We start from the raw sequence: 23,192 nt of genomic DNA, 5'->3' as shown, positions 1-23,192 counted from the left end.
TCTAAGTCTTTACATTTTACCGCAGAGCAAAATTTTGGAGTTGACAAGAAGACTTTAGAAGGAAATCCGTTACTTAATATACAAATTACAGACCAGCCAAGTGCTCAAAGGCCAAAGAAGCAATTTCCAGTAAAGCACGATTTTTTTTAGATCACCTTTACTGGAAATTGCTTTTTTTTACCAGCAAAAATATGCAGCATGAAAAATTCATTGTGGGAACGTAGAATCCTCATGTGCACTTTTTGCATGTCCCTTTATGAAATGTCCCGGAGGGCTGAAGTGAAGCTTCTCCTCTAACAGAACACAGTAATCGCGGTGCCACGGCTCCTTGGAAAGTGTCACTCACATGTAGTTGAAAGGGGTTTTTCCATAGACACGTCTGGGTTTTTCATGACAAATCTAGGTAAAAGGATAGACTGCCAGACTTCCACTGGACAATTAAAAGAAATTTATATACACATGTATGTGTGTGTACTTTGTATATGTATGTACACATGTACTGTCTGTGTTTATGTACTATGTATATACAGTATATGTACTGTTTATTTAGTATTAACATGTGCACATACATGCTCTACTGTAGAAGTCGGCTAGAAGCAAAATTGCCAGGATTTTTTTTTCACGAGGATTGACTAATACATGAAAGCTGAGGATATTAATTTCTAACCTTACATCTCTCTCTTTGTCAGGTTGATGCAACTGATGCTAGCTATCCGTCTGTGAATACCTGTGTGCATTATCTTAAGTTGCCGGAATATTCTTCGGAGGAGATAATGAGAGACCGCCTGCTTGCTGCTACCATGGAGAAGGGATTCCATCTGAACTGAGCACCCCTTGGGGCTGACAGGACACTAAACCTTGTTACTTGCGGCACTCCCTCGTGTTCGTGTGCTGAGACAAGACATGGCCTTTCTTCCTCTCGCTGTGTGTTCCTTACACCCCCTCTGCGAGGCTTTACATGAGAGAGTGGGTGTAATGCCTTTTATTTCGTCATTTGTTTTCTTGTTCGCTGCTAATGATAAACTGGTCTCTTCTGGCATGACTGACGGAAAGCGCTTAATCTGCCGCTTCCCGCTGGCAGCTGCTGGTTTGGAGGGCAGAGAAGCCCGTCATATATGCCTCCTAGCACTCAGACATTGTAAAAGTGTATCGTCTGTTGTATGAACATAATACACTACGTCGGCACCCCCGCGCTCTGCTCTCCTGCATCCAACTCTCATTTTGCTAGCTTTAAACTAACATGCCAGAAAGCTGCTTCCATCAGATGTAGAACGTTAATGGAATCCTGAAGCTTTGGTTTTTTTTCTTACATTATTTTTCCATTTTATTTGTAATGGTGCCTGCACTATTTAAATTTCCTTAGTATTTTTCTTTCCCCAAACGTTATAACCACGCACCTTTTGTTATTATAACGTCCTCCTTAATCTGGAAGGATTGGAATTATATGATTTTTTTTTTTTTTTAAAGCCCCTGCTATGCAGATTGAACTGAAGTGTTTGTGCAGATGATGATGATTTCAGTCCCTACAACAATGTACGACGGCGTAAAGCCTAATATACCCCCTTCATTGTTCAGGGTAACGTTTAACTCCTGTGAAGAAGGCTGTTCCTCGCACTTAAAAGGGTTAAATAAAAAAAGGAAAAAGATTGCTCTCTTGTATTTTCTTTGTATATTATAAATCTTTATTTAACTTGTTGCAGTTTGAAGTAAAAAATAAAAAGTTAATAAAGAAATTAAAACAAAACACATTTCCAGTATGTGTGCCGAAAAATAAATATCTGCAGTCTGATGTGTGAGCCGTTCTGAATCTTTTTGATTTTATATGGTTACGAGTGGGCACAGTGCCGAGACACGACGTCCACTATGTTTACAGGAGTCTTTAAATTACAGGGGTTGTCCACTGCTAGGACATCCTTCTCCATCTGAATGTTTTCCTCTGGTTAGGCACAGAGCTCCCCAGGAACGCGAGGGCCGGGATGGGAAGGGAGTATGTGTTCAGACTGAGAAAGGGTAGTCCTAGTAGTGGACAACCACTTGAAAAAAAATGCCTCATGTAACTATACCCTTAATTCATACTCCATACTTGATTACGGTTTAACATAAGTTGGATTGGGGCAGAAACATTGTACTGATATAAAACGTGATCATGAATTGTGGATCACTACCGCATAGCAATACATACAGTTGAACGCTCCGCTCCTGAGTGCCGGCGGCAGTGCCAGGTATTAACATGCGAGACTCAGCCATGTTTCTTGCATGTGTGATCCCGGCCTAAGTGTCAATCTGTCTCCATGTTTTAAGGGGAGAGACCCTAATTCCAGCTGTGTCACTTACTGGGCTGCTTACTGCAGCTCTGACAAATCAGCAGGAAATTATTACCACAGGACTTAGTTAACCGGCTGCCAGGTAGTCCTCCATATTAATTAACTCTGTATAACTCCACCTTATCACTGATGGGCAGCTTTCTGCCTATACACCGTGAACAAATCAGTGCTGTGAGTGGGGTTATTCAAAGAACTAGTAGATAAAGCAGTGATTTAAATCAAAAGTAATCCATGCAACCCCCAGCATGCGACACTTTGTTGGAATCTGGGTCTCTGCCCCTAAATCATGCAGCTCTCACAAGTACTTTTGGTTTTACTGCCTAGGTACAGCATCATGTTATAGGCACAAGACCGTGTGCTGCCAATGACAATAGATTATATCAAAATCCGTCACCAAACAAACAAGCACTGGTGATTGCCAGTATGCTTAGGCTATGTGCACATGCTGCAAATTGGTCTGTGCATTTTTTATCTGTGGAACCGCAGGTAAAATGATCTGCAGTTTTACCTGTGGTTTTCCCTGTGGTTTATCATCTCTACAATGGAGGAGATGGTAAACCGCAGAAAAGAAGTGACATGTCAATTCTTTCTGTGGATTCAAAACCGCAGCTTTTCCGCAGTTACAAATCCGCAGCATGTGCACAGCAGATTGTAAATCACATAGACTTACAAGGTACTGTACACTGTCTGCAGAACTGCTGCAGATCCGCAGCGGCCAAATCCGCAGCAAAAACCGCAGCGTGTGCACATAGGTTATCAGTCCGTGTAAGGCTAATGCTCATTCATTGATTTGCAGCACCACTAAGCCACTTTCAATGTTTTGCATTAGTATTTGTAAGCCAAAATGTGTGGCGCAATCAGAGGAAAACTATAATAAATACAGACGTGGTGACATGTTTCTATCACCCACTCCTGGTTTTGCCTTACAAATACTGAACGTGTGCATGTGACCTTAAAGTGCTCTGAATATTTGCTTCACAAAAATGCTGAACACTTTCAAAGTGAAAAGCATCCACAAAAAAATTAAATAAAAATGCTTTAGTTCATCATAATTTTTTACGTCTAATAATAAAATTAGCAGTCTACATAAGAGAAGAAAACCAGGTGCTTAAACATTAGGTTTTTATTGTGTGGTTCTCACTGTTACAATAAAAGGTATGTAAAGGTAGCAGAAGAGCAGCCAACATTCTATTTTATTTTTTTAATGAAAAAAAACATTACAATCCAATGTTTATATTGTACATAAGGCTGTTTCACTGCACATAAAAATTACCCCCTTGGAACGGGCCTAAAAAATGTGCCCCATTATCAACATTAAATCTGTGTTCAGGCTCATTCCTTGTTCGCATGTCTTAGTGATCTGGGGGGAAAACTAAAGCCACCGATAAACTTTAATGCAGCTCTGCCATCCTGGTATGATGTGACTCTTCTGTTTGATAGAAACCTTGTATTAGATTTTCGGCATGCACATCCATATTGTATTTTTATTTCTTTTCTGTGTGCTTTTTCTGACATTTTATTGATGTACAATCCATAAAAACTAAAAAAAAGTACAAAAACCCTCAAACCACTAATTAACAAAGGGCAAAGAAAAAATAGGCCAATTTCTTTGTTTGAATTGTGTAATTCTGTATCATGATCTGATATAATCACCTCTAGCAGCAATGTATAAAATATACACAAAAGAACGCACCATGTGCTGATTGCAACCGTACATTACCCTGGCAGTAATGGAGATCTTACTTATTACATGCAACACCAATGCTCCATCACCTAAAATACACCATGATGATGCAATTGGGACAGTACATCAATAAGAGGAGGCAGTCGCTAAATATCTTGTGTATAACGGTGAATGCGTCCTGGACAAAGCTGGGATGGGTGGCATGTGCATACTGCGCCATTTTATTGAAGATACTGTACATGCGAATTTGCAGCCAATAGCTCAACAAAATGGTGCCGAATACCGCAGGATGCGCACGCGTTGACTGGCAAAATTCAATTGAAGAATTCTACTACAACATGAACATAATGCGCCGGCCACGACAACCAGCACCATTTTATTGAAGACACTGTATATGCAGATTTGCAGACAGTGTCTTTAAAAAAAATGGCACCGGATAGCATGGTATGTGCAAGCGCATACTCTGACACCATTTTATTAAAGAATTCTACTACAAAGTCAACATAGCAGTCCACACCGGCCATAGCCATTATCCCTATGGCCGGCGCGTGCGCAGTGCGATGTTAACATTGTAGTAAAGTACTTCAATAAATTGACACCGGAGTCCGTGTGTGCACGTACGTGATCTCCGCGCCACTTTAATGAAGACACTAGAAGTGTACCAATAAAAATGCTTGCCACCCTTTCTTGGAACGGGTTCAACAGCTAGTACAATATAATGGAAGAGATCATGAAGTTCAGTTTTTCACAGCATTAATAATATAAAATTGTGAAATCCACTAATAAAGCACAGAACTGCCCCCTAATATGTGATAAGTATGTTAGAAAACCCATAGGTCTGCTCTAAGCAATAAAGGCTGAGTGGGTGTAATGTATTGGGCAAGGTGTGGGGCCCTATTCCAGCAATGGAAAACCACATCACCAACAACGGCCCCAGGATTCAGGTGACTCGGACACCCCACACGTATCTCTGCCATCACTGACCTCTGAGCCCTCAAAGACGAAGTTGGACACTTTCCATCCTGCCAGACTTGTTGGTGCAGGCCGTTCGAACATCATGCTGTTTGGACGTTACCTTTATATAATGGTCATACTTAGCGGTTATTTTGGGGCACAAGACCCAAATGGTGATATCGTGCCATAAACTGACAGTTGTGGCCGTTATTCCGATTTAGAAATAAGAATGGTTATGGGTAGTCTGCACTTTCATACCCATGCCTGGTTGAACGTAAACTCACCATCTAGACAAGTGACTGTCCGTGGCAGTCTTCAATTATGGCAGATTTTAACTCCAAGTATTGAATAGAAAACCTATGAAGACATTTGGAGGGGGCAGTGTGTGAGCATCCAGGATGTTGTCAGCTGTCTCCAACTTTATCCAGCACTAGGAGTGGAGCAAGAATCCGGCTCTTGTTTGTTTCAACGGCACAGCCATTTAACACCATCTCATCCAGAATAATGTGCACCTTGTCCAGATTGAACATTATCTGTACATCAGAGTGAAGGAATAAATGGTCTGCAGATCACCGAGATTAACATATTTTTCTGTTCAAAGCGAATATTTGCCATTTTCGCTTCTTTCTCAACCAGAGTCGAGAAATCGACGTCAAAATGAGTAAAAAAAAAATGGTGAAACCAGTGGTCAATTTACACAAAGTGAGATGTGCACTCTTACACTGGAAAAGTCAATTATTGGGTTAAAGGGACACTGTAAGCGCAGAACGACTGTTCAAACCAAGTACACGCGCTCGGTGCACGATAGCGGCCAAATATGTAATTGTACCTTCCCACCTAGTTGTTTTCATTCTATCTCCTCGCCCCCCCCCCCAAATTCCATTGACAGCTCTGGCTTCATAGAGCCAAAGAAGGGAGGAGGTAGGTGGAAACCAATGAGGTGGGAAGGAGTATATAAGTGGTTGGCTCCACTATTAAGCAGCAGGCACCTGTTCTTGGTTTAACTAGTGATTCTGGCAGAGTCCTAAGTTGCGGACATTAGCCGATCACTTCTTATTACTTGTTTGCTAACCGGTGGTCCTTTGATGGCCTGTTTCAGCAAACCTGGTTTACGCAACGATGTGCTGCCAAGAAAGATAATCTCTTAAGAAAACCAAAACATCATTTCACCCAACGGATGAATGATTTGCTTGTTTGTTGAGTGATCAGAAGCTAGTTTAACCCCTTAGTGACCAAGCCAATTTTTACAATTCTGACCAGCGTCCCTTTATGAGGTCACAACTTTGAAACGCTTCAACGTATCCCACTGATTCTGAGACTGTTTTCTCATAACATATGGTAACATTTCTTTGAGGTGACTTGTGTTTATTTATGAAAAAAATGGAAATCTAGCAAAAATTTTGCAATTTTTGAACAATTTTTTTGGCCTTAAATCAGAGTCATATTGACCAAAATAGTTAATAAATAACATTTAGTACATGTCTACTTTACATCGGCACAATTTTGGAAACCCATTTTTTGTTTTTGTTAGGACGTTATAAGGGTTAAAAGTTGACCAGTGATTTCCTATTTTTCCAACAAAATTTACTAAACCATTTTTTTTAAGGGACTACCTTTTATTTATTGTGATCACTGTGATGGGGTCTATCACAGTGATCAAAAGTAACCAATAGGAAAATAGGGATTTTTGTGTACTCACTGTAAAATCCTTTTCTCCGAGCCATTCATTGGGGGACACAGAGACAGTGGGTGTTAGTGTCAAGCAGCATAAGTAAACCAGAAAAAAAGCTCCTCCCCTGCAGTATACACCCTCTCGCTGGATGAGATTTCTCCAGTTCGGTGAAAAAAGCAGTAGGAGCTTAAACAGTCAACAAAAACCATAACAATGTCACAACCTAAGAATGCTACAATGAGCCAGTAGGCTAAAGAGGGTGGGTGCTGTGTCCCCCAATGAATGGCTCGGAGAAAAGGATTTTACGGTGAGTACACAAAAATCCCTATTTCTCCTACGCCTCATTGGGGGACGCAGAGACAGTGGGACGTCCTAAAGCAGTCACTGGGTGGGGAGCATACATCTGCTAATACCCCATGTACCACTGAGTTAACACTGAGGCACTGCCGACTGCAGGATGCGTCTGCCGAGAGCTGCATCTGCAGAGGCCCGAGAATGAATTTGGTAATGTTTTGTAAAGGTATGCAGACCGGACCAAGTCGCAGCCTTGCAGACCTGTTCTGCCGAGGCCTGGTGCTGAATGACCCAAGAGGTGCCCACTGACCGGGTAGAGTGCACCTTAATCCCCGCTGGGACAGGCGCATTCCTGACACGGTAGGATTCCTGAATCGCCAAGCGAATCCACCTGGCTAGCGTTGCTTTTGACGTGGCTAGACCCTTCCTATGCCCCTCTGGAAGTATGAACAGGGCATCTGACTTGCGGAAGGGAGCCATCCGCGAGATGTACCGTCTCAGCGCCCTAACCACATCCAGGGTGTGGAGGGCCTTCTCAATGCGATGGACTGGCGCTGGACAAAAGGAAGGCAAAACAATTTCCTTGTTGAGATGGAAAGAGGAGACAACCTTGGGCAGGAAGGACGGGGATGTCCCGAGAACTACCTTGTTCTGATGAAAATTCAGGAACGGAGAACGGCAGGACAGGGCTGCAAATTCCAAAACTCGTCTGATTGACATAATTGCCACTAGAAAGACCACCTTCCAAGAGAGGACGGTCAGGGACACGTCCTGCAGCGGTTCGAAAGGAGCCTCCTGTAAGGCCCCGAGAACCAGGTTAAGGTCCCATGATTCCAATGCCCTTCTATAAGGAGGCGCCACATGGGAAACTCCCTGAATGAACGTCTTGACCTGAAGTTTGGTGGCAATTTTGCGTTGGAAAAGCACTGACAAGGCCGAAATTTGGCCCTTGAGCGTGCTAAGCGTGAGACCTGATTTTAATCCGGATTGAAGGAATTCCAATATGGCCGGAATGGAAAACACCAGAGGGGATTGACCATGATCCTTGCACCACGAAAAGAAGGTTTTCCAGGTGCGGTGATAGATGCTCATGGACACAGGCTTCCTAGCACTAATCATGGTGGAAATCACGTTGTGAGAGAACCCAGCCTGTGCTAAAATCCAGGATTCAACGGCCACGCCATCAAAGACAGGGCACTGGAGTTCTGGTGGTAAATCGGTCCCTGTGAGAGTAGAGCCATGCGATCTGGAAGTCGCCAGGGGACGTCTGCGACTAGTTGTATTAGCTCTGCATACCATGCTCGGCGCGGCCAATCTGGCGCAACTAGGATCACTGGTACTCCCTCCGCTCTGATCTTCTTGATGACCCTCGAAAGCAAGGGAAGAGGGGGAAAGATGTACGGGAGCTGGTACCGGTGCTATGGCAGAACTAGGGCGTCCGCTCCAATGGTGCATGGATCGCACGATCAGGCAATGAACCGAGGCACCATGTTTAGTCTTGAGGCCATGAGATCCACATCTGGAGTCCCCCAACGATGACAAATCTGCTGAAAGACTTCCGGATGAAGAGACCACTCTCCCGAGGCAATGCCTTGGCGACTGAGAAAATCTGCCGCCCAATTTTCTACGCCCAGGATGTGGATTGCTGAGCGGGGCGAATGGTTGGTCTCGGCCCAATGGAGGATGTGACTCACTTCGTGCATGGCCATCCTGCTCCGGGTACCTCCCTGGCGGTTGATATATGCTACAGCCGTGGCGTTGTCAAATTAGATCCTGATGGGGTGACCTGCGAGGAGATGGTGGAAACTCCGTAGAGCTAATCTGATCGCTCGCATCTCCAAAATGTTGATGGGGAGACGTGACTGTTGTGAACTCATTTTCTGCTCCACCAGTTGAGAGTTCTTCCGTTCTCCCTCTGGTGGTGACAGGAGGTAGTGAGGTTGGTTTAATTGGTAGTGATCTGCCACCTGATGATGAGGATAACGATTGGATCTCTGGAGTATCAGACTGGATATAAGACAGCCAACGCCCTATCCTGGTGCTGGTGATTCAGTCTGCTTCTCAGGTCTTGGACTTCAGCTCTGTTCCAGTCTTCTCAAGTTAAGTTTGTTTTTGCTATTGTTCACACTTGCTCTTGTTGGTCAATTCAGTTTTTTGTGGTCAGCCAGCCCCTGCTAGGGTTGTGCTGAATTTCCACTCCTATTTATCTGTATTTGCCTTTTGGTCCCTTATTAGATTGGCCTCTTTTTGCTCTGTCTCAGAATATTTCAGAATGCTGATATAGTGGGAGAAGTTTAGTGACTTCAGGGTTAATTTTGCTATCAGAAGTGTTGGACATTATTTTGGTAGGGTTTTTGGCAGATTGCAGACAGTGTCTTTCCTTTCCTGTCCTTTCTAGTTAGTCGGGCCCCATCGTTTGCTCAGCCTATTTTTCTGCCTTTGTTTGTGTTTTCATCTTGTTTCACCGTCAATACATGTGGGGGGCTGTCTTTCCTTTGGGGTCTGCTCTGGGGCAGTTAGTTTTCCTCTTTTCCTGCTTTAGGCTTATGTAGCTCTCCGGTTGTGACGAGGCGCCTAGGATCATCGTAGGTACGCTCCACGACTGCTGCTAGTTGTGTGGTAAGATCAGGGATCTGCAATCTGCATAGTTACCAACCTCTCTGGTTTTCTGAGACTTGGCTTGTGTTGTTTTTTCCTCCTCGGTGACCCATTCATAACACGTGACTCTCGGGTCGACCAACGACCCTGTGCCGTGTGGTGACGAAAGACCTCACCCCAGTCCAAAAGATTGTGTCGGTGGTTACTACCAACCATCTTACTGGGAGAAAAGACCTCCCTTGATTCAGGGAGGACCTCACCACCTGAGGGCTTGCCTGACCCGCAGGGACAGAAGGATCCGACGGTCCAGGGAGAACAGGTTCTTGTCCCAAGCTAACAGCAACGCATGTTGTAAGGGACGGAAATGGAACTGTGCAAATGGAACTGCTTCCATCACAGCCACCACCTTCCTGAGAACTCTCATGCTGAAATGAATGGAGAGAGAAATCGGTCGGGAAAGAGTCCGCGCTGCCTGTTGTAAGGCTTGGGTCTTTTCTGGAGGGAGAATGACCAACCCGCGGGAAGTGTCCAAGATCATTCCTAAAAAGGAAATCTGCTGAGCTGGTTTTGGTAAAGACTTTTCGAAGTTATTACTGTTATATCCACGGATTCCTCGCAGGCTGGAAGGGACGGACCCTTGATGAGCAGGTAGTCCAGATACGGTAACACCACTACTCCTCGAGAGTGGAGAATGGACATGACAGCCGTCATGACCTTGGTAAAGACCCTGGGCGCGGTGGTGAGTCCGAAGGGCAAGGCAACGAAGTGTTCCTCATGAATTGCAAAACGCAGGAACTGCTGGTGGGATGGGCAGATCGGAATGTGAAGGTAAGCGTCCTTGATGTCGATGGATGCTAGGAACTTTCTTTTTTCCATGGAAGCGATAACTGATCGGAGAGATTCCATTCGGAATTGCCGTACCTTGACAAACTGATTTAACAGTTTGAGATCCAGAATGGGTCGCATCGTCCCGTCCTTTTTTGGAACCACAAAAAGGTTTGAATAAAATCCCCCTGAACCTTTCATGATGAGGGAACGGATTGATGACTCCGTCCCTTAGCAGAGCCTGAACAGCCCGAAGGAAGGCTCTGGTCTTTTTCTTGGGGGGGAGAGGAAAGGAAAAACCGAGTTAGAAGGGGAGAAAATTTTATCTTGTATCCGGAGGACACCAGCTCCCTGATCCACTTGTTGTGGACAACCGCGAGCCAGGTGTGGCTGAAGGAAAGTAGGCGACCGCCTACTTTGTCGGTGTCCGCCGGATGCCGCAACAAGGCTCCCCTAGATCCAGAAGCCCTAGGCCTGGGTTTCCAAGAGCGGTTAGGTCTGTATGAGACCTGGGAGCCTCTGTCTCCGCGCGGGGACCGACCTGATCCGAAAGAGAAGGTAGAGGAGGACCAACCGGAATTGTTGCGAAAAGAACGAAAACGCGTCGGCTATTGGTTGCGAAATGACCGAACAGCCTTTTGCTGAGGAAGGAATTTACTTTTTCCCCCGGTAGTATCAGAAATGAGCTGGTCCAGTTTCTCTCCAAAAAGACGACCCGTTTGAAAGGGGAGAGAAGTTACTAGGGTTTTTCAGGGTGTTATAGGGTCACCGACGTTGAGCGGGGGCGCCACATCGTCAACAACTAGGGTGCCAACCTCCGCGGTTAGGAAGGGACTTGTTAGGGCCTATTAGGGCAAGTATAGTGGCCCTGAGTAGTTATTATGCTTTGTCTAAATGTTTGTTTATTATCACCCTGTACCCTATGAACTGGGATTGTCCAGGTTTTAAATACTGATTAAAAGTAAAGTTTTACGGAAAAGCCGAGGACTAAATTTTTGGCCAACCCGAGCGCCGAGAGCGGGGGGGCGCGATGGTGCACTGCCGCTGACGCTAGGTCAGCGCTTCTCCCGGGGACCAGGACCCGACCCCATACCTCCACTCCAGTGCTTGGCAGGCAGCGCTGTCCGGGGCCATCCATGCAGGTCTTCTCATCCTCCTGGGCTGATGTAGCAGAGGTGGAGGAGTTCTTAAAGGGGTATGCTCAATCGATCCTCCCTATGGCAGGAGGATGGAGAGCTATTGGGCTGATTCAGGGCATTCGGAAGCGCTGTTCCAGTCTTCTCCATTGCACTTCATGCGCTTGCCCTCGTATCCGTGGATTACCGGGACCGTAAAGATCATCGCCAGAGGAATCAGCCCCAATCGTCGCAGGAAAGTGTACGGGGAGGTATACTCCGCATGCTTGCCTGTTGTTGGTTCAGGGGAGAGCGGGCCGTAGAAAGGAACCGTCGCCCCCTTCACTCCGTTAATTAAAAAATACAAATTTACAGAAAAATCAAAAATAAAATAAAAACGGTGGTGTCTGAAACCAGACCCAAGTGCCTCCTACAGACACTAAGCAAGAACTGGAGAAATCTCATCCAGCGAGAGGGTGTATACTGCAGGGGAGGAGCTAGCTTTTTTCCTGGTTTACTTAATGTCCTCCTAGTGGCCAGCAGCATAACACCCATTGTCTCTGTGTTCCCCAATGAGGCGTAGGAGAAATTTCCTATTGTTGCTGGGTACCGGCTGGCAGATCTCGCCATTTTTTTCCAGGAAGATGTCGCGGAGGGCCGGGCAACAGATCAGAAGGGACCAAAGGATAGTGGAGGTATCGGTGGGGGGGCTCTGGGGACCGCATTTTTTTCTCCTCTGATATGATCTAACATATCACAGGAGAGAGAAATGAATCTTGAATCAAACTTTTTTTTTTTTTCATTTGACAGGACATGTAAAAACCATCCCTGATCATGTTCTTCATGGTCTCAACTACCTCTGGTAGCTGAGACCCCTGGAGATTTTCTGATGCTGGGGGGGAGTTATACCCTTATTTCTCAGCGCCGTTAAAGGGAATCTGTCACCCCTTTTGTCTGCACCTGCGCACTGCAGTACTTTACTCTGCCCTCAACAGGGCAGAGCAGTGCTCCTGCGCAGGAGCCACGACAGGAAGGAAAGAAGAGGACGGCATCATATGAAGATGGGAGGCGCCGGACCAGATGCCGGGGTGAGTATAATCTAACTCTTTTTTCTTCTCTTTCAGGTTACATCGGGGGCTTATCTACAGCATTACAGAATGCTGTAGATAAGCCCCTGATGTCGATACTGGCAGCTAATATTCGAAAAAAGGGGTGACAGATTCCCTTTAAAAAGTGAAGCTGAGAAAGAAGGCCCCTTACCTGCCGCAGTTACAAGGAGAATCGGCGGTCGTTAGGATAATCATGCAGTGTAATTGCACATGTACTCTACCCACTGAGTTCATGAATCAAGTGTACGCAAGGATTGGTATAGAATCGAAAAAGGAAAATTCTGATTTTTTTTCTATACACAGTCTCAAACTTGTCCACAAGTTGAGTGTGTCATAGCATACAAAACCCAGGGACAGGTGTTTTTTTTTTTATTAAGCATAACTTTCCACTGTTATTCAATAGTGGGAAGTCACCTAAAAGCTATATTTCCCACTGCAGTCCACCCACTTCCACGGTCTGCACCTAAAGCAGTGATGTCTTGGCCTAAAGAGTGGACAACCCCTTTGACTTTTGCATTGCCATCCACAGGGATACATACAGTGGGTGAAATAAGTATTGAACACATCACCAGTTTTCTAAGTAAATACATTTCTAAAAGGTTCATTACCACTTGCGGTGCAATCCAATAAAAAAAAAAAAAATCGGATTGCACTTGCCCCAATGTTTCTCTATGGGGCAGCTCACATCTGCAATTATATTTTATCATGCCGATGTAGTGTCGGTAGTGGGCCGAGCTGGGGGATGATAGGGGGTGGTCCCACTTCTTACCGCGCAGAGATGATAACAGAGACACGATGGAGGCAGATTCTGGGTGCAACAGGTCCAAGTTTATTCACGCTGGCCGTCCGACTGACGGCACACCTCGCGGCCCTCCGTTTCCAGAGCCGCTTCTCACACCGTACACTAGGGACGTGTCTGCACACACCGTCCCCTCCTTTACTGTCGACGCTCCTGACAGGTCCATCACTGTGGCCGCCTTAGGCCCGTAAACCAACAGCGCTTCTGCTCAGTCGTCGTGTTACATACGGTGTACTTCACCCAGAGCCTCGTCTCTGCTGCGGTCCTTTCCTGTCAGGACCACCCCCCTGACGTTTCCTCTCCTCAGTCCCCTTGGTCGGATTCTCCTCAGGGCACACAGACTGGCGTAGTCCTCCTGTCACCTGAGCTCCCCCTGGGGACTGGAACCTTCTGGAACCCTCCCTCAGTATTTATAACTCTCCCGGTTCCTTGAAACTGTCACTCTAACTGTCACCACGCCCCCCATGACCAACGGTTTCTAAAGCCCTAAGCTGCTGTAAAGTCCTTTGCTCACACTCCTCCCTACCATCTAATGTCCACCCAAGGTACTGCACGTCCACTACACTTTCCTAGCTGTTTCCCCTCTATAATAACTGACACCTACCTACACTGTGCATACCTATCTTTCTCCATTCTGACACGTCCGTCCGTACGTCAGGTCACCTTCCCTACACTCCTCCTTCCTTTGTCCATTGTCGTCCTCGACAATCGTCTTCCCTGCCTTTGTCGTTCTGAAGCTACACCTACATTCTGTTGTCGGACCAGCTGTTGAGCCAAACCCACTATCTGCGGGAGCCGAACCTTACTGGGAGCACTATGCTCTGAGCAGCCTACTGCTACTCACCAGCGCGCACGCCACATGACAACGTCTTTCACATTGGGCAAGGTACACCCGTATTCTCTCTACGGCGTGTATCTTTCCCCTACTCTCCACTTCTGTCACCTTTCACTATTCGGTACGCCATGATTGAGGCCACACACCTACCAGATCATTGCCGGCGCCCGCCTTTCCTTCTTCAGGGGTGTCCGTGGTGTTGGGGACCTGACCTAGGACGGCTGTCTCTCTCACGTCTTCCAACTCATTTTCCTTCTTTCAATTACATGTCATGGTCGGCGTCCCGGTCTCCCAGACCTCAACTCTTAGATCCCTACCGGATCTCACACTTTCCTTTGGTCCCGCAGACCTTCCCTTACCCGGACCTGTTGCATTTTACTTTGGCATATTATACAATAAACAACTTTATAATAGCACAAGTACCCATTTTGATATTATTTTTTTTTTCATTTTCTTTTGCTTTAAAACTCAACGTTCAACAATAAACATCGCCAGTACTCCTTTTCCCTCCCCCTTCCTTGGACATGAACACTCCCTCTTGTCTTCGTATCCCCGTTCTGTCAAGTTTCCAAATCAGTAAAATAACATCCTGTAAGAGGAACATTCTAAAAAAAACAGCTTAATCACATAAAACATTTTTTTTTTTAAAACTAGAACTGTTCTTTCAGACTCTGACAGTCCAGGCCATCTCCTGATGGCCGGTAGTAAGGGGCCCACAGCCGTGGAACTCCTGGGGTGAAGGGAGTGTCCAATACAGTCCTCTTTACGGGGGTTCGCGTTCCTCAGGTACCGCCAGTACCGCCACCGCATAATACCCACGGGGGCAGTATTCTTTATAATAAGAGACAAAGTCCCCTATTTCCAGGGCACGGCCGTGGCGTATGGAGGCTACGTTCACGTATACCTTCTGACCAGTCTGATCACGTATGAAGCCATACCCCCGGGCCACATTGGTGTACACCAGCCGCCCCCGGGATCTTTCCACCGCCATGCCAGCCTCCCCTTTTGAATGAAGCAGGCTCCATACCTCCTGCTCTCGAACCTTCTTTTGTTTTACCACCTCCGCAACCCAAACGGAGGGTACCGCGCCAGTCCCAGAGTCCGGTGGGAGGGACCTTGCCGAGAAAGGGCGCGGGGCAGAGGCGGTCGATGATATCTGTGGCCCAGCAGCCGCTGGGGCCGGGTAGCGGATGGGAGCAGCCGTGATTCCGGAGGGCTGGTCCACAGGGCCCGTTAAACAGACCCTAGCCGGTTCCAATACTGGCATTACCGCGGCCGCAGGGTAGGCCGCATCCACAACTTCCAGCAAAGCCGGAGTAACGGCCGGTTCGGGTGATGAGGCTGACACCGGCCGAGGGAGCGCAACCGCGCCTTCTGTAAATAAGCTCCGCCCTGGTGACTCCGGGCGGGAAGGCTCGGGAACGGGAGCTAGGGCCTTGCTCAATTCCACGTATAGCATAGGGCCCTCCGCAGCCGGGCCTTCCGGTACACTGGAGGCTGCGTGTTGTGGCAAAATGATAGGGGCCGCTTGTGAAGCCGCCGGCAGGGCCGGGGGAACTCTCACCTTCCCCGGCGCCGCGGCCTCCGTCACACCACCGCACGGCTCATCCCGCAGCCTCCGCTCTCCAACTCGCTGCTCAGCGGGCCTAGCTTCCAGACTCAGGGGCTCCGCGGGGAGACTCTCCGCCGGTATCAATGGCGGCCGCTCCTTCTGGCTCCGCACGGGCTCCACACAGACTCCTCTTCTTGCCCATGGACCCGAAGATGACGTCTTCTGTCTCAGCTCGTTCTCCTGCCGCCACTGCCATTCTAAGCGGCCAATGCCCCGACACCCGCAGCGTCTCATACCGTCCGGTGGGCAGCAATCGAATGGCGCCAAACAGCCGCTCCCAAGCTTTTCTTCGGTGTCACTCCCTCTGTGGGGTGGGGCGTTGGCAGGCCTCTCCACCCACCTGTCAGGGTCCAATATATGGAAACGTCGGCCTCCGGGCACATAATGCTGTCCACGGGGGTACGTTGGAGGGGGTCCCAGTCCATTCTGAACAACTGCGAACACCCGGACCTCGCCTCTGCGTTGAAGGAGCACCGCCATACTGCACTGTCCCTGGTACCGCCCCGGATCCTCTACTGGCCACACAGATTCATCACTGCGCTCCTCATTTGTAATCCACTGGTAAGCCAATCGTAATCCACCGGTAATTGTAATCCAAACTGAGTAGTCCGAGTCCTTTTCCATTCTTTGAGGCAGGTCTGCCGCAGAAGATGATGTATTAGCGGCGTCGATCCTGCCGACTACGCCAAATGTAGTGTCGGTAGTGGGCCGAGCTGGGGGATGATAGGGGGTGGTCCCACTTCTTACCGCGCAGAGATGATAACAGAGACACGATGGAGGCAGATTCTGGGTGCAACAGGTCCAAGTTTATTCACGCTGGCCGTCCGACTGACAGCACACCTCGCGGCCCTCCGTTTCCAGAGCCGCTTCTCACACCGTACACTAGGGACGTGTCTGCACACACCGTCCCCTCCTTTACTGTCGACGCTCCTGACAGGTCCGTCACTGTGGCCGCCTTAGGCCCGTAAACCAACAGCGCTTCTACTGCTCAGTCGTCGAGTTACATACGGTGTACTTCACCCAGAGCCTCGTCTCTGCTGCGGTCCTTTCCTGTCAGGACCACCCCCCTGACGTTTCCTCTCCTCAGTCCCCTTGGTCGGATTCTCCTCAGGGCACACAGACTGGCGTAGTCCTCCTGTCACCTGAGCTCCCCCTGGGGACTGGAACCTTCTGGAACCCTCCCTCAGTATTTATAACTCTCCCGGTTCCTTGAAACTGTCACTCTAACTGTCACCACGCCCCCCATGACCAACGGTTTCTAACGCCCTAAGCTGCTGTAAAGTCCTTTGCTCACACTCCTCCCTACCATCTAATGTCCACCCAAGGTACTGCACGTCCACTACACTTTCCTAGCTGTTTCCCCTCTATAATAACTGACACCTACCTACACTGTGCATACCTATCTTTCTCCATTCTGACACGTCCGTCCGTACGTCAGGTCACCTTCCCTACACCGATACGACATGCAAGAACAATGGCAGCATGCTGCGATTGCACCGGAGAATCGGATAACACAGCCATATAAAAGTCTATGAGTGCGTGTGAAACATCGCACTGCACTCAGATATATACCACGAGTGCAGTGCGATTCCCGATGATACCGGCAACAGCAGAGATGGAGAAGTTAATTTCTCCATCTCCTCCGCAGCTGTGCTGCGATCCTATCTCACGCAAAAGAATCGGAGCACAGAACACTGACCCTCGGCTCATGCTCGCAGCAGAGCAATAGCATATCGCATCCGATGCTTTCGCATGAGATAATTAACGGATGCCAAACGCAAATCGGACCCCTGAGCCAAAGGTGCTATTGACATGAAATTCTCCAGAGAGGTCGGTAACAACCCATCCAATCCACACAGGCAAAGAAATCATCCATTGATGTCCAGAAATTAAGTTCTGTATAATAATATAAAATTACACAGGGAAAAAAGTATTGAACACATGAAGAAAGAGAGGTATGAAAAGTCATAACACCAGCTGAAATCTATCAGTAATTAGAACGCAATCTTGCCACTTAATGACAAATAATATCAGCTGGTTTAACTGATGACCTATAAAAAGATGTCATATTACTAAAGTGCCACTCAAGAAACATCTCATGATGGGTAAAACCAGTGAGCTGTCTCAAGACCTTCACAAACTTATTGTTGTAAAACATACTGTTGGCATTAGTTTCAGAAGAATTTCTAAACTACTGAAGGTTCCAGTAAACACTGTTAGGGCCATAATTTGGAAGTGGAAAGAACATCATGTCACCATAAACTAATCATAACTAGGCACTCCTTGCAAGATTTCAGGCAGAAGAGTAATGCCACATTCACACATTCAGTATTTGGTCAGTATTTTCCATCAGTATTTGTAAGGCCAAATCAGGAGTGGAGCAATCAGATAAAAAGTATAATAGAAACATGTGCACCACTTCTGCATTTTTCACCCACTCCTGATTTTGGCTTACAAATACTGATGTAAAATACTGAAAAATACTGAATATGTTAACATGGCCTAAAAATAATCAGAAGGAGTTGTCCAAGGGCCAAGGACCACCTGTGGAGAGCTACAGAAAGACCTGGAATCAGCAGGTATTATTATTATTTATTTATATAGCACCATTAATTCCATGGTGCTGTACATGAGGAGGGGGGGTTACAGGTACAATGGTTTCAAAGAAAACTGTAAGTTAAAGCACTCAACATTCATGGCATGCATGCACACTCATCACGCAAGACTCCATTGCTGAACAAAAAGCATGTTCAAGCACGTTTAGGGTAAGTTCACAGAGGACTTTTTTGCTGCAGCAAAACCTGATCTTCTTGGCAGGAAAGAATCTGCGGCAAAAATGCAGGTTTAGGTGCATTTTTTGATGCTTTTTTTTTTGTCTCTTTGTCCATGACTTTTCTGCAGCAAAAACGCTCAAATAATGACACCTGCGTTTTTGGTGCGTTTTTTTCAACACCCATTCAAGTCAATAGGTGAAAAAGGGCTGTAGAGTCGGAGTCGGTGCTCATTTTGGTGGGGTCGGTATAAAATGGACCTCCGACTCCTAAAATATATAATAAATTGGGTACAGTAATTCAATGCAGAATGTGCTGAATATTTTTTCATAGGAATTTGGGAAAGTTATGAAATGTCCTATAAATGGCTGTTCTATTCCTGATCTAAGGCAACATTCACACAAGAACAGGTTCTTGCTATTGTAACGGACAATGCTTCTAACATGATAAGTACAATTACACTGATGAATGAGAGTAATGAACAACAGCTAGAAGAGAATTTAGGATTCAGTATGTTTGAGATGGGAGGCCACAGTGCTGTTCATGTAACTGAGGAACAAACAGATATTACAACAGAAGAACAGCAAAATTATACTTTACAAATAGATGATCTTGTTGAAGCTGCTTCAAAACACTTTCCTATTCATCACATGCACTGTGTTGTGCACACGCTGCAGCTGGCAATAAGAGATAGTCTGCAAGAGGGACATGCTGGAAATCTGATTGGAAAACTGAGGAAATTGGTTATTGCCGCCAGAACCCCTAAAATTGATTCCATCTTGAAGAGACATGCTGGGAAAGGGGCAATTGTTAATCAAGCCACTCGGTGGGGCAGCACTTATTTAATGATTGAGCGATTGCTTGAACTAAAACCATTTCTTATAGATATGGTGAACCCTCAGGTAACCTTAAATGAAGGTCAATGGACACAGGTGGCTGAATTGAAGAAATTGCTTAATCACCCATTTACTGTGACTAAAAAATTACAAGCTGAGGATTTAACTCCTAGTATTTTCATAAGGGAGTGAAAGAACTTGCTATTTTGCCTGTCCCAAAGAGGAGGTTTAATCGCAGATGGCATTGCTGCTTCAATGAAACGGAGAGAGACACAGCTATTGTAAAATAATTTTTTTCTGGCAGCTGTTTATGTGGACCCAAGTCATCGTATACTGCTTGATGATCAACAGCTTACTAAAGGAAAAGAAGCTCTGACTGAGGTAGCAGTTAGGATGAGTGGCCTACAGGAGGACTGCCAGGCGCAAGAGGACTTGGGTCCTGACAGTGCTACTGCTGCCATATCTTCATCCCCAACAGATGAGGAGTTTCACTTTGACAAGTATTTGGATGACATGGAGCAGGCAAAGCGTTGCCGCAAGGAAAAAGATTTCACTCCGTCTCCTATAGCAAGCAGATTGACCATATTTCAGCAAAATGTTTCACTTGCTCTCAAAGAAATGGAAAAATTCAACCATTCATCAAAATTGACTGTGCATGAGGCAATTCCTTTATACCTGGAAATTGTTAGAGATGTTGCCCATGTGGTTACGGCTTTGCTTCCAACCCAAGTTAGTGTAGAGAGGTTGTTCTCTGGCCTTAAAATTATTAGGTCAGATTTGAGGTCATCTATGACGGAGGATCTGATGGAGGAAATTCTATTTCTTAGAACAAATTCATAGACTGCACAAATGTTATTTAGTATGTTTTTGTTGAAAACTGTTTTTTGCCACTTACATACTTTATTACATAGTGTTTACACATATATATATATATATATATATATATATATATATATATACAGTATATACATACACAGTATATATATATATATATATATATATACACAGCATATGTAATCAATATTACATAGTGTATTACATATTTACAATTTATTAGTTTCTTGTATTCTAAAGTTGTATTACAATAAATATATATTCTGTTCTATCTAAATATCTTGATTATTGTATCATAAAAATGATTAAATGTCTGATGTCCACATTGTATTACAATAAATTTTTCACTTAAATATAAGCAATATATGTGGGAGTCGGTGTAAGGGAAATTGAGGAGTCGGAGTCGCAGGTTTGGCTTACCGACTCCACAGCCCTAAAATGCTGAAAAAACACAGCAAAAACACTGAAAGAAGTGACATGCATGCTCTATGTCCAAAAAATGCAGCAAAGCACAAAATCCTGATCACACAAAAAAACAATGTGTGTGCAGGAGATTTCTTAAATCTCAGAGGTTTTGCTGGTAATGGAAGAAGAAGCTGAAAATTAGCATAAAAAAGATGAAAAGAAACACAGCAAAAAAGTCTTGTGTGAATTTACCCTTGAAGTTTGCTCAACAACATTAAGACAAACCTGTGACATACTGGGAAAACACAGTCTGGTTAGATGAGACCAAAACTGAATTATCTGGATGCCGCAATACACACCATGTTAAAACGCCATACCAATATTGAAATTTGGAGGTGGGAACATCATGGTATGGGCCTGTTTTTCAGCCTATGGGACTTGGAAATGTCATAACTGAAGGAAGGATGAATGGACAAATGTACCAAGACATTCTTCATAACAATCTGCTGCCATCTACCAGGATGATGACGATGAAACAAGGGTGGACATTTCAGCAAGACAATGATCCCAAACACACAGCCAAGGAAACTCTCAGTTGGTTTCAGAGAAAGAAAATAAGGCTGATAGAATGGCCGAGCTAATCACCGGACCTGGCTCCCACAGAAAATTTATGGAAGGAACTAAAGCTAAGAGTTCAAAGAAGGAGCCCATGATACCTTCAGTATTTGAAGAGTATTTGTGTGGAAGAATCGGCCAAAATCACACATGAGCAATGCCTGTGCCTAGTTTCTCCATACAGAAGACATCGTGAAGCTGTCATCACCAACAAAGGTTGTTGCATGAAGTATTAACTACATTTCAGTAAGCAAGTTCAATACATTTTCCCTGTGTCATTTCTTATTATTACACATAACTTATGGACATTTATGATTTGATTTCTTTGCCTGTGTGGATGGATAGGTTGTTACTGACATCTGGTGAGAATTTCATATCAAATGCACCTTTATAGAAATATTTTGTCATGATTCCTCTGTTCAGAGTGTCTGGGACTCAGTGATGGACAGCTCTGTCATCCTATCCTATCCTGGGACGTGCTGAGCTGTCGGTGCTTTGATTGACAGCTCGGTTGACCTATCTCACATTGGAAGGTGCAGAGATTTCCACAGGTGTTCCCTGTTCTTGGTAATTGCCCTGCTATTTAGGTGAGATGTCTGGCCCAGATCACTGCCAGTCAAAAGCTTGTTCTAAGCCTGTGCTGTCTGGTGTGTGGTCCCCTGATCCCTGTGCTGCAAGTTCTGATCTTCTGCTTTTGACCTTTGGACCATGTTCTGACTACCTGTTTGTTATTGCTTCTCTGCATCTGATATTCTGCTGCTACTTTTGGACCATGTTCTGACTACCCGTTTGTTATTGCCCCTTTGCTTATCCGCTAATTCTCTGGTATTCTGACCCTGGCTTGTGACCTGACTTACGACTTCGTATTTTCCCTTGGTTTACTACATGCTCTTTTGGTGGTATTGACTCTAGAACGTTTGACTTCCCTGGCTCACGGCCTGTCCGTGACTAGTGTCACATTTGTGAAAATTGGCGATGTGTTCAGTACTTATTTCACCGGCTGTATATTAGCAATGAAATTAGATAAGCAGTCATTTTGAACCCGAATTTCTATAAACCGAAAAGGTTGGGCCACTGTGAGAAGAAGGAACATTTCTGAAACATTGTAACTGTTCCCCCTTCCTTGTTGTCAAGTATCTGGTACTGATAAAAGATGATTAAGGTCCATAGTGATTTTTTGTGTTCACCCGATACAGTTAACTACAAGTCTGGGAGTATGCCCCCTTTTCTAAGTGCAATACTTCTTTTGAGATCCCTCTTCTGATGAACTCTCCCGCCTCTTGGACTCTCATCATTACCATTTTGCACCTTTCTGCAGCCTTCAGCTCAGGTTCATTTCCTAAACCGCTCGACCAAGAGGACCTTTCATCAATCCCTACAATTTTGGCAGTTTTCTTGACTTCAGGCATTTCCCGTTCCCAAGTGGAAGGCTTGATATATCAGCCCCATCTACCTCTGGCACCTTCTAGCTACTGCTGCATCATCATCACCAAATATGACAACCTTCAGAGAACTAGATGAAGCAGGTAAAATCAGTGCTCATCTAATGGATTACATGCTATGTTAGTGAGGCGTCCAATTTAGTTGCAAGTTATTTGCTCTGCACATCTTTGCCTTCTCCCCTACAAGAAATCTCTGCGGAATTTTTTCTATGGACCTTTTTCTTCACTTACCTTTATGCATTCTTCTAACCATTCAGTATACCATACCGCAAAAAGAGAGCCCAAAAACACAAGGTCATCGTCCTACATTGCAACATAAAGGTCTTTTGGGGCCAATCCAATCCCATCTACATTTCCTGTGGTCGGCCATCCCTTAATCTGCAGGCTTCCCAATAATAGGCCATTTCTGTTGTCACTATTGGTTTAGGAGATTTATAAATCAAATGTTGTGGCTATGGAGTTTCAATT

The 23,192-nt window shown here is 45.6% G+C and overlaps 2 protein-coding genes across 4 annotated transcripts in view; one reads left to right on the top strand and one right to left on the bottom strand.

Moving 5' to 3' along the window:
* HECTD1 (HECT domain E3 ubiquitin protein ligase 1) overlaps positions 1-1,789 on the top strand; it is a 154,396-nt gene extending 152,607 nt beyond the window's left edge. For all 3 annotated transcript variants that reach the window (XM_073577809.1, XM_073577808.1, XM_073577807.1), the window contains exon 42: positions 690-1,789. In XM_073577809.1, coding sequence (XP_073433910.1) covers positions 690-827 — 138 coding nt within the window. In that variant the 3' untranslated portion in view covers positions 828-1,789. The remainder of the gene's footprint in view (positions 1-689) is intronic.
* A 1,643-nt stretch (positions 1,790-3,432) lies between these two features.
* The window catches only part of AP4S1 (adaptor related protein complex 4 subunit sigma 1), a 60,265-nt gene continuing 40,505 nt past the window's right edge, over positions 3,433-23,192 (bottom strand). Inside the window, exon 6 of the mRNA XM_073577825.1 lies at positions 3,433-5,495. Coding sequence (XP_073433926.1) covers positions 5,367-5,495 — 129 coding nt within the window. The 3' untranslated portion in view covers positions 3,433-5,366. The remainder of the gene's footprint in view (positions 5,496-23,192) is intronic.

The sequence above is a fragment of the Dendrobates tinctorius genome, unplaced genomic scaffold (assembly GCF_039654945.1).
Source record: "Dendrobates tinctorius isolate UK_male_01 unplaced genomic scaffold, ASM3965494v1 ptg000057l, whole genome shotgun sequence".
NCBI classification, from domain to species: domain Eukaryota; kingdom Metazoa; phylum Chordata; class Amphibia; order Anura; family Dendrobatidae; genus Dendrobates; species Dendrobates tinctorius.
The sequence above is the reverse complement of the archived record's forward strand: the minus strand, read 5'-3'. Positions and strand labels throughout refer to the sequence as shown.